This window comes from Vulpes lagopus, chromosome 20, assembly GCF_018345385.1.
Source record: "Vulpes lagopus strain Blue_001 chromosome 20, ASM1834538v1, whole genome shotgun sequence".
In the NCBI taxonomy this organism is placed as follows: domain Eukaryota; kingdom Metazoa; phylum Chordata; class Mammalia; order Carnivora; family Canidae; genus Vulpes; species Vulpes lagopus.
The window spans coordinates 17,781,629-17,794,146 of NC_054843.1; the positions used below are offsets into that span (position 1 = coordinate 17,781,629).

The 12,518-nt window shown below is 38.9% G+C and overlaps 1 protein-coding gene across 4 annotated transcripts in view; it reads left to right on the forward strand.

Moving 5' to 3' along the window:
- LOC121479288 (amyloid beta precursor protein) overlaps positions 1-12,518 on the forward strand; it is a 270,747-nt gene that overhangs the window by 103,455 nt on the left and 154,774 nt on the right. For all 4 annotated transcript variants that reach the window (XM_041734781.1, XM_041734782.1, XM_041734783.1 and 1 more), the window contains exons 4-5: positions 6,274-6,386; positions 8,247-8,440. In XM_041734781.1, coding sequence (XP_041590715.1) covers positions 6,274-6,386; positions 8,247-8,440 — 307 coding nt within the window. The remainder of the gene's footprint in view (positions 1-6,273; positions 6,387-8,246; positions 8,441-12,518) is intronic.

Below are 12,518 nucleotides of genomic sequence, written 5' to 3' on the forward strand. Positions count from 1 at the left end.
TTGTCAGGTTTCTCCAACAATGTGAAGTTACTGCCTGTTGCCCCACCAGGTGCTGGACTCAGGGAGGAAGTCCCCTCACATAGCCAACAATCAGGGAGTGGAGATTTATGCTTCACCTCTTTAGGGCAGAGTATCTATGTGGATTATCTGCAGTTCTTCTCCACACATTTCTCTCATTCCACCTATTTATTTGTTTATTCAGTTATTTGGACTTACAAATACATTGAACTACAATCTAATGCTACTTTATAGATTTTATGGCTCATATCATTTCCACGCTAGCCAGTGGGAGCTTTTTTAAGTTGGCTCTTGTGCTTCTTTCACATACTGTCTTTTTTTTCCCCCCTAAACAAGATGCTTCAGACTCATCTACTCATCTTGTGTATATTTCCTGCTCCAGTCCTAGAATCAGCCATTTCCACAAAGGAGCCCTGGTTCCTTTATTGGAGAATGGCATTAGAAACTAAGATGTGAGTCTACCGCCATACCCACCCCCACTCCCACCCCCCCAACACACCTGATCCCATCTGATCTCTGATGCGAAGTATACTTACTTCTACCAGACTGCCTTTGCCCTTGGGTCCCCTCAGCTGACAGAGGGAGCAGTAGGCTGGAGTACATTCATCCTTATTTTAATACATATCTGTAAATACTCTTAAAGCCAAGCATCTGTGTCTATATTAAGCCAAATATGAGTTCATCTTGACATCTCCAGCTCTCCCCTATTATTGCCACATGGATCTTTCCACCTCTTCCCCTTGCTAATCTGTAAATTCCCAACCGTGGAAAGCCTGCTGCCACTCACCCTCCATTTACTTAATTATTCAGTTTCAGCACACTTGCATAGCCATTTCGAACTTGCTAGTTCATTCCTATGTGAGGCTTTTGGAGAGCTGCAAAATTGCTAACCAGTGTTCATTGTGACCCTCTTCCCCATCCCCCTTTCCTGAATCGTCTTTCTCTCTTGAGAGCCCAGGAAGGAAGGACAGCCCTTGGGCATAAAGAAATCCCTAGACCTCAGACATTCCCACCATTTCCATTTCCATGATTCTGGCCAACACCAGAATCTTGTCTTTGGAAGTTCACAGAACACATTGTTTTTTAAATCTGAGATCTCTGTACCTTGAGGTTCTTATGTGTGGTTCTGGAATCTTTTAATCGATCTGTGCACTCCCACTCTGAACAATTTAGCTGTGCACAAATTTGCTCTTTCCTCTGACCATCCATTTGTCCCCTCTCCCCATTTCTCCCTGTGCTGTGAATTCAGAGTCCTGGTGGTTTTAGTTGTAACACTTCATACTCAGTTCTGTCTTCTTCTGGGAATTATCTGCCTTTTGAAAAGGCAGCATAAAGAAATTAAAAAATACATTTCTATATTTGAATTCCATGACACAAGAGATCCTCCACTTGCCAATTTAATATTTATTTGTGACTATTCCTTTTTAAAAAAATCCCACATTTTTTCATTCATGGTGACAGTGTGCTCTGCTGAAAATACTCTCACAGATTCCCTTGCAGCTGAGTGCAGCCAGATAACAGTAATCTGAGGATGTAGAAAACAGGGAGGGTATCCATCCCATGGGAAATGGCAAAGCTGTGTGAGGGCAAAAAAAAAAACCAAAACAAAACAGAAAACCATCATCCCTTGGCCTGCTTCCTGTATGCAATTGTGACCCTTTTTGAAAAGATTTTATTTACTTATTTATTTGAGAGACAGACAGAGCATGAGAGTGGGGTGGGGGCAGAGGGAAAGGGACAAGCAGGCTCCCCACTGAGCAGGGAACCCGATGTGGGGCTTCATGTCAGGACCCCAGGATCATGACCTGAGCCAAAGGCAGATGCTTAACCACCTGAGCTACCCAGGCGCCCCAACTGTGGCCATTTTGAACATGACCATAGAACATGAAGACAAAAATCACCATGCTAAGGATGGCAGTACAGAAAGAGGGGATAGCCTGGACCATGAGGGTGACATTGAAAACCTGCACCAGCCCCAGCCTCAGCACTAGACTTGACATGTGAGAAAAAGCACCCCATCATGTCTTAAAGCCATGGCTTTTTACAAATCCTGTTCTGTGCTGTGCAACGCATTCCCTGCTGTTTCATATGGTTTGCTAGGTGTTTTAAATCTAGTTTTGTTGTCAAATAGACTGCATTGTACATTATAACATTGAAGCATTTTACTAAAAATGAATCTACTTTTATGAAAGAGAGAATTTAGCAAGTAACTTATTTCAACCAGAGTTTAAATGACGATAAAGTTGAGTTACCATTCTTGGTTGGAGAGCGCAGAGGTGCAGATTTTTAGACCATGTCCACCCCCAATTGGCTCTGTGGGCAAGCCACTTGACCTGGGCTCTTTGCCTCCCATCTGCAAAATGAGGTAATTTGAGCTTAGATGATCCTCTCAAAGACCACCAAAAGAGCCAGTAGATTAAGGACTCAACTGCAGAGTCCCAGCTGAACTGGGCATTATTGTTCATCTTGCCAAGACTTTTTGGCCAACACATCTTGTTCATTAGCTTTGAAAATCCCCTTTCAGCTGGAGTGTATGTATGTGCGTGAGTGCGTGATATAAATTGTAATTTTTTTTTAAATAAGAGACCAGATTGTATGCTTATTGATAAATTTGCACAGTATATATTGATGAATTTATCCACTAAGATCAAATGGTGCCAGATGTCCCAGAGGTCAGCATAAATAGGAACATGGTTTTTCATTATGGCACTTAATTCATTTTGATCTCTTTCACTTGAATTATGTAAAAAATTGTGTGTGTGTGTGTGTGTGTGTGTGTGTTTTATGTGAAGGATCAGACCAAGGAAACCAGAAGGTTTATTTTAAAAATAAAAGCATACATACTTTTAGATGGAACCTCCAGGTACGTACTATCAGGGTTTTTGTTTTTTGTTTTTTTAATTAAAAAACTATTTTTTAGAGCAGTTTTAGATTCACAGCAACATTGAGTGAATAGTACAGAGAGTTGCCATATGTCTCCTCTTGTATCATAGATTTTTAAGAATAATTCTTTTAGAATTAAAAGGGGAGAGACTATAAACCATGTTAAACTAAACTAGATTGTGAGAAAGGATATTCTTACCACTCCTCTTTAATTCTTTATTAAAAATTTTTAACAGATTTTTGTGATTTAATTGCTTAAAATTTCTGATGTGTAACATTCTGGTTTGTTTCATCAATTTTGAAAGTAATTTAAGCAGGGCTATAAAACCACAAAGTCATTGCCAAATTTTATTCTAATGTTAGAGTATAATGAGTTTCCTATTTTGCCATTAGTCCTGAGGGCTTATTAAATAACCAGTATTTATCCTTAAAAAAAAAAAAAGCAGTCTCATTCGGGAAGCATATATTTCTTGGCTGTATACATTATTAGAAACCTAAGAGCATCTTTACAATGCTAAATGAAATGTCCTTTTGCAAATTAAAAACGAATTCTAATATCTTTTTACAAATGAATGCAATACATGTTCTTTTGATGAACACGAGGTTTCACCAAGACAAATACCTTTCAGTGACTTTGGCTTTGCAATAAAATTGTGTCCTCAGCAGACTGGCCTCCAGGCAAAGTAAAACCAGACACACTATTAGCCAGTTTATGCTGCAAAAACTCTTTCAGTTCAAGGTTGAAAGTATCTGACACCTGTCCCTGATTGTCTCATGAGCTGACCTAATAGCCTTGGGCCAGGCATTTAATCTTTCCAATAATTGTAAAAAAAAATTCTTTTTAAGTCACTTAGTGTGTTGGACATTTGTAGATATGGCAGTATGGTTTGACTCACCAAACAGTAAATGAAGCAGCATCTTCAAGCCTTCGATCACTTCTTGCTCCCAAGAAGCAAGTGTGTGGCCTTGAAAATCGGAATGCTGAGGTGTCAAGGATTCTTACTGACAGCTACGCTTGATTGCCTAATCCTGAGAAACCATGAAGAATCCTCCTGTATTGACTTTGGATGAGATTACTTTTATTTTCAATCCTCCAACTCATCCAGGATTTAGTTTGGTTGTTGGTTGTTTTGGTTTGTTTTTTAGTATTCTGTGTAAGAGTAAAGGGGGGAAAATGTGTCACTTGCATTATTATTATTTCTTTCCCTATACTGTGTATATATCTTAATGTTCATCTCTGAGGCGAGGTTATAATCTCCTATGGGCAGGTGGCCTTAGACACGTTTCTTGGCAGGCATTTCTCCCCTGGGAAGTGAGGTTGATATTATTAGAGATGTGTCACACAGCTGTTGCAGAGCTGAGGCCCAATGTTTCCCATGAAGCCCCAGCCACTGCTATGGCAAAAGGTCCCAGGACTTGTGGGTTCCTTGGCCATAAGTACCACCCACATCCTTTGGGAGCACCATGTCTCATTTGTGCATTCTCTTAACTCACAATACAATACTGTAGCCATCAAAGGTTGTCTTAAAGATTTAAGGAAGGACAAGATGAAAGGTCCTTCAATCCCCTATGATTTGCTTAGGTTTTTTTTATCTAAATACTGTTCCTTAAAATGAGTACTTAAATACCATGAAACATCTTGCCTGTTTGAGCTAGAAACAGACCAAATTTACAGGGGCACTTGGGTGGCTCAGTGGTTGAGCGTCTGCCTTTGGCTCAGGTCGTGATCCCCGGAGGGAGCCTGCCTCACCCTCTGCCTATGTCTCTGCCTCTCTCTCATGAATAAATAAAAACAATCTTCAAAAAATAAAAAATAAAAACCCTTACAGATAGAAAGTTTTAAAGAACACTTTTCTGTAACAAGAATAAAAAAGTTTTTTATCTTTTCCCTCTCAGAGGCTTCATCACTCTTTATGGTCCATTTCAGAAAAATTGGTGTTAACATACTGTGTAAGGAAACAGTTCATTTTCTTCGCTGGAATGTGGACAATGGGTATTCCCGCTTACTTGTGGTTGGTTTAAATCTGTTCTTACCTGTCATGCCTGAAGGATGGCAGTGCCCTTGTCTCCCTGCTCTTGTGGTCGCCCTACCTTCACTTGATTAAAGAGTTTGTCAGAAAAACACACCTGAGCCTGTCATTCCTGTTTAAAGTATCTTTTGGCCTAGGTTGCCTCCAAAATGGTATCCAGAACTTTAGATTCTACAATTAGGAGCCCAGCATCTTCCTCCAGTCTCATTTATTTCTGCCCCCTTTTATACACTTACCTTGTGTTCCAGCCATGTTGGATTTTTCTCTCCTCTACACATACGCCTCACCCTTTCTTTTCTCTCTCTTTGGCACAGGTGCCTTTTGCCATCCATCCATCTATCCAGGATGGTCATATCTGCCACAGCTGGGCAGGGATCAGGAGTGCAATGCTAATAAACAAGATAGACACTCTTCTTACATCTCAGGACTTCATTCATTTTCTGCACAGCATCCTCTTACTCATCCACATGGACTCATCTGTGATGTTACTTCCACTTTGAGTTCTTTCCCAGTGCATCCAAGCAGATGTGTTCACTCTGTAGGCCCAGCACCTTCTTCATCTCCATTACATTTAACATCTTCATTCATCAGGATATCTGTTGCCTGCTGTGTGCAAGCTGGGATTACTCTAGGAACAAAACAAATGAAAATTAAGTTCATAGCTTACATTCTATAATTATCCAATTATTATACTCATAAGAATGTAAGCGTTCTTGCAGGACTTTATGTAATATTTTTGTATCTCCAGTACCGATTATGCTAGAAATAATTTGCAGGATATACATTTTCTTTAAAAATACAGCAAAAATCTAAGGACCAGTGTTTACATTTTAATTGAATTAAGCCGTGTGTGTGTGAGACCTATAAACATATACATATATAGATTTTGTTTGTTTAGGGAGTAGAAAAATACTAAATTTTCTACTAGCTTCCAGATGGAGGAAATGTCCAAGAAGTAGGGGTGGACAATTATATATGTTGATTGCACTCAAATGATTGCCTAGGCAGTGTCAATCTGTATTTCCCCCCATGTTGTAATTGAATGGCAGCTTTTTACATAATTAACTTTGCAGTCAGAGCCTCACGTTAATTAAATAAAAATTTCACTTAAAACATGTGGGAAGTACTTTAACCATCAAGGTTGAATGTGGCAAGGAACTGGGCTTAGGACACAGGATTGAATATTCTAATGGCACCAGTCTTTCTTGTATTGATTGCTTTGTCATTGAAAAAGCTGTATAACTTCTGAAGTACTTTAGCCCATCTTTCCTTGATACCAACCCAGTAACAAGCCCCCCATGATGTGGACGGAATGACATGAAGCGTTTTCCCTTTCTTGCAGTTGGCGAGTTTGTCAGTGATGCCCTCCTTGTTCCTGACAAGTGCAAATTCTTACACCAGGAGAGGATGGATGTTTGTGAAACCCACCTTCACTGGCACACCGTCGCCAAAGAGGTACCGACCCAGACATTCTTTCTTCTCCTAAGGGGAAGATTCCCTAGGAACATATGTAATGACATTTTAGAAGAGATTTTCAAGTAGTAGCCACATTGATAAAGAAGTTATATTTATTATTTAGAAAAGAAAAAACTATCCATGAGCAATTTTCAGGAATCAAAACCAGGTTGGCTTAGTTAGATTTATTAAGTGTCTATGCTGTGTTTTATAAATTGGAAACTATAATCTTAACACTTTCCATAAACCTTACAAGGTACCTTTTTTCCCAAATTATTTTTCATTCGCCTCTTGTTTTCCTTTGTCATATACAGAGTTTTTCTAACATGACCTTTTCTCCTGTCATCTATTGGGGAATGCAGTGCTAGAACAGGAAGTAACTTGTCCAATGCCACCAGTTTCTAAGTTATGCCATCCAATTTCTCGTTGACCATGCCACGCTGCCACTTCCACTTTTCCATGGTGGTTGAATCCGTGGCACCATTCCTAACTTTTGTTAACTCCTTGCTTTTGGCAAAGTGGATTAATAATGTGAAGCAGCATAAGCGGTTACATTTTATTATCATCTTCAAAACTGCTTTGTCCCTTTCATATATTATGAAATTTTTCTAATAAATACATGTAGCTTTTGTGGAAGATCAGTCTCCTAGAATTAGGCTCCTCTGTCAGGAGGTTCTCAAGTGAGGTCAGTTTTGTTCCCTCACCCCTCCCCAGATACATGTGGCAATGTCTGGAGACAGTTTTGGTTGTCCTAATGGACAGGGGTGGTGCTTCTAGCATTCGGGGGGCTAGAAGGCAGAGATTCTACTAACCATTCTTCACTGAACAGATGGCCTCTCTTCCATCTCTCCTCCATTATCTGATCCAAAATATCAATAGTACTGATGGTTAGAAATCCTGATCTAGCTCAGATAACTTTGAAGTTGTTAGGCAGAAAACACCACTTAAGAATTAGCATTAATTTTGCCTTTTATAAAATAATATGCTCCGATTTACTGCAAAACAAAACATTTTTTATAGAAAAATGTGTTTTGGAGGTTTAAGAGCTTTCTAGATCTTAAGAAAACAGGCCAGACAATTTGAAGCTCAGTTACCCATCTGATAACTTCATTTTCATTTGTTCTTGAGTTAGAAAACAAAACATATTTTGTTACTAAGAAACAAAAATGACTTTAATTCTTTGAAGTCAAAATATACTCTGTAATATTTTCATTGTTTATCTGTATGTGTTGAATTATTAATCTTTCCCCTGTCACCAGTGAATGCTTTCAAAGCTTTATGCTAATTTTGATTTGCACAAATGTAGCAAAAATCCCAGGAAAGCAAAAGAGTGTTGAAGGAGAAATCTCTAATTTAGACTATAAGTTTTGATTCATGGCAGAGGATAATTTCTTTTCTTCTTTGTTATCCTGGAAGTGAGCCAAGAGAGTTTGAATGTCTAGAATAAGATATGTCCATGTGAGACAAACTTCCATCTCAAGTGGACGTGGAAGTATGCTGGGGATGTTCATGGAGCTATATGTCTTCCTGATAGACTAATGACACCACAGAGCATTGGTTCTCTCCATGCACAATGCATTCTATATCTTATTTCCCAAAGTTTCCATTCCAGTTGTTTTTATTAATTTCTATAGTATAACAACATATCCTTATTAAATAAGTTACAAAATAAGAGTACTGAAGTAGTCTGTGCTAAAGAAATTTGTAAATCTTCTCAAAACAGCAAATGGCCCTTTCCATTGTTAGACTGGTTCTTGATATACTGGGTCTCTGTGTTGAATATGATATTTGGGATTTTCTTACAATGAAGCAAATCTACTCTGCCACCCTCACTATTTTTTTTCTCCTTCCCTTCTGTAGACCTGTAGTGAGAAGAGTACCAACTTGCACAACTACGGCATGTTGCTGCCCTGTGAAATTGACAAGTTCCGAGGGGTGGAATTTGTATGTTGCCCGCTGGCCGAAGAAAGTGACAATATTGACTCAGCAGACGCAGAGGAGGATGACTCAGATGTCTGGTGGGGTGGAGCAGATACAGACTATGCAGATGGGAGGTAAGGTGGCCTTTGTTCTCTCATAGTCACTAGAACATCTAGCACACACTTTTGTTTCTTCTATACACATATCTTTGCATTTCTCATTTCAAGGCATATCTGCCCACCCTTGTCAATGTTTGCTGTTATGAGAAAAAAAAAAATCCTAACATGAACTCCTGTTATGGTTGTGGCCAATGGTTTAATTTTTAATCTAACTAAATAGCCATCACTGAGTTAATTTTAACTATTTTATTTGTATCTCCAAAGTTGGCATCAAAATTCCACTGATTGTATAAGATGTATTTCTATGGAGAATTGAAATCTAAGTAAGTTGACTGGCCTTCTCTTTTGGTCTACAACTTAGAAATGTTTTTTAGACAAGATTTTAGGATTATCTCATCAGTCATTAGCGAAATCTGAAGTTTTGTTAAGAAGGGTTGCTTTGGGCTTTTTTTGTTTATCTTTGTGGGTTTTTTGATCTTTAATCATCTCTTCCTTAGTGAATGAAGTCAGAGGCATTCAGAAGTGTTTGCTTAAAATTCTTTCACTGTCCCTGGTTTCACGATGGTTAAGAATTATATTTTCATCTCTTTTTCTTTGGGATCTTAATCCCATAACTTCTGGATTCTTATTTTTTATTAAAAGCAAACATCTATATTCAGTTCATAAAATTATAAAACTAGAATTTGGGGATTAGAAAGACCATCTGGTTCCATCTTCAGTTTCATGTTCTGTTGTTCCCCAGTGGCAATGATCCCACTTTCCTTCAGGATTCCCTCAGATATTCCCTGGTGTCACAGATGTTCCAAAAGAACATTAAGTATGAATTAAGACTAAGAGTTATTAATATCAAGTTTTCTGACTTACAGAATCAGGTAGGAATATATTTATAATGTATTATGTAGAATTCTTTAAAATAATTTTACAGAGATACAACTGCATTTTACAAATATATGTGTCTATACACTGAGGAACTCAATTTTTTTTTTTTTAAGATTTATTTCAGAGAAAGAGAGATGAGGGGAAAGGGCAGAGAAGGAGAGGGAATCGCCAGCAGATTTCTCACTGAGTGCGGAGCCCACCTCAGGCCTCAACCTCACAACCCTGAGATCATGACCTGAGCCAAAACCAAGAGTCAAATGTTTGACTGACTAAGCCACTCAGGCTTCTTTTTGGTGGCTGTTATCCAATTTTACCATAACTTTTTTTGTGAGTTAAGCTCCTTTGTCTTCCCTTTTTGCTAGATTTAGAAAAATTGTGTTCAGGGTAGCGGGACATAAAGCTAAACAAACAAGTAAATTACAAAGAACAAGAGAAAAAAGGATGGCCTGGGTGGCTCAGTGGTTGAGTATCTGCCTTTGGCTCAGGTCATCATCCCGGGATCCTGGGATTGAGTTGCACATCAGGCTCCCCGCAGGGAGCCTGCTATTCTCTCTATGTCTCTGCCTCTCTCTCTCTGTGTCTCTCATGAATAAATAAATAAAACTTAAAAAAAAAAATAGAAGAAGAGAAAGAAATAAGGGGACAATCAGCTGTATGCTTCACAATATTTCTTTCCATACAAGTTGATAGTTCAGTGAATAAACTTCTCCGAGGTCAGGAAACATCAGGGAGAACAGGTTTTGCAACTGGGAAAGCATCTGAGCTTTTTTCCCCCAGGATTGTTTGATTGAGTTCTGGGCTATGGCTGGTCCCCTACCTGTTCCATGAGCCAGGTGTAGAAATGTCCATTGGTTTAATTGCTGCTTTGCCTAAAAGTTGGAATTGCCTAGTTCTTACTGCTTTTATGATAGTTTTTGCATATCTTTTCCTTAGTTATTTCTAGATTTGAAAGCTTCAGAATGAATCCTTGAAAAATTCTTGTCATCGGGGTTCTTAATACCTTATGCCAGTGCATCCAGTATTAGAAAGGGAATTTGAAGTTTTTCTTTTGTCATAGTCTGATACTTGCTCATTTCCCATCACTGAATTGACTCTGTGTTTAAGAAACAACCCAAATAGTGGCGAGTAAACCAAGAGAGTTCCATGACCGCTGTTAAAATTAGAATTAGCTGTGCACCTATAACCCTGTATTAAGGTTGGTAATCCACCATTTGTGACCATTCGTGTAGAAGGAACTTTTATAATTAAGAATAGATATTTTTGTTGTATCCTGAGAGTGACAGGCTTTTGCCAGGCCCCCTTTTCTTTCTCAGCTAATACATTTCTTAATGTCTTATAAAACCTACTTTTTAAAAAAAGATTTATTGGGATCCCTGGGGGGCGCAGCAGTTTGGCACCTGCCTTTGGCCCAGAACGTGATCCTGGAGACCCGGGATTGAATCCCACATTGGGCTCCCGGTGCATGGAGCCTGCTTCTCCCTCTTCCTATGTCTCTGCCTCTCTCTCTCTCTCTCTCTCTGTGACTATCATAAATAAATAAAAAATTAAAAAATATTTTTAAAAAGATTTATTTCTTTATTTGAGAGAGCATGCACATACTCAGTCATGCGCACAAGTGGAAGGAGGGGCAGAAGGGGATGGAGAGACTCCCCTCTCAGTGTGGAGCCCAGTATGGGGCTGGATCCCTGGACCCTGAGGTCATGACCTGAGCTGAAACCAATAGTCAGACACTCAACTCACTGAGCCCCCCAGGCACCCCCACCGTCCTCTTTTTCTTTTTTCTTTTCATTTCTTCTCTTCTTTTTCCTTTTCTTTTCTTTTTTGGTTGGGAGGAAAGGTCTTTTATAACTTGGAAGGATCCAATAGATAATCACTTTTACATATTCATTTGAATATCCTAGACTTGTTGATAACCCTTCACATTTTCTCACCATATTTTTGGCAGTCTTTCATATTACGGAAAAAAGAAATTTCTCTCTTTAACTGCTTCTCAGTTTTGTAAGGTTGATATACCATGTCATGTAATTAATTACTAGTTAATTCCATTTCTCATTCATGCTGTAATATCAGCTCGGATCTTAGTGTTAGGAGATGTGCCTAATTATCACTATTTGATGACTTATCACCTTCCACATAGCTGCTGATCCAAGCCACCTTCATTCCTTTTGGTTCACAGCATCACTCTCTATGCTCCACAGAGGACCCCTTCACAGCCCTTTATCATGAATTCCTACATCATGGTACCTGGGAGTTGGTAGGTTCTCCTACATCTTCATCAAGTAAACTAATAAATTTTCTCTCTCTCAACATCTCTCTGTACTTTCTTCCATTTCTTTGTTTTTCATTTTCCCTCTTATAATTATGTTCTATCTGAATACTACTTGATTACCTCCACTCCCTTTCTTGGATTTTTAAAATTTAATCAAGATTTTTTTTTTTTTTTAAGTATTCTTAGGTTTACAGTGAAACTGAGCAGGAGGCATAGAGAGCTCCCATTGCCCTTCCCCTCTCATCCATCCTTACCCTCTCCCAACATCCACAGCTCCCACCAGAGTGGTACATCCCAAATCCTTACTTTATACATAGGGCTCGGCTCGCTCTTGGTGTGTTGATTCTGTGGGTTAGGACAAATGTGTAATGACATGTAGCTATCATTATGGTACCATACAGAGTATTTTCACTAAAAATCCTTTGTACTCCACCCCCACATCCCTCTCAGCCTTTCAACCCTGGCAACCACTGATCTTTTTATTGTCTTCGTAGTTTTACCTTTTCCAGAATGTCACGTAGTTGGAATCAGACAGTATGTAGGCTTTTTCAGATGCGGTTCTTTCACTTAGTAACATGCATTTAAGGTTCCTTCATGTCTTTTCACGGCTTTATAGCTTGTTTCTGTTTAGCACTCAATAATATTCCCTTGTCTGGATGTATACAGTTTGTTTATCAGTTCACCTACTGAAGGACAGCTTGATTGCTTCCAAGTTTGGGCACTGAATAAAGCTGCTGTAGACATCCATGTGCAGGCTTTTGAGTGAACCTAACTTTTTTGCTCCTTTGGTTAAATACCAAGGAGCCCAGTTGCTGGATCATATGGTAAGAGTATATTGAGGTTTTTTGTTTGTTTGTTTTGTTATGTTGTGGTTGTTGTTTTTAAGGATTTTTTTGTTTTGTTTTGTCTTTTGAGAGAGAGCAAGCATATGAGGGGGGAGGGGCA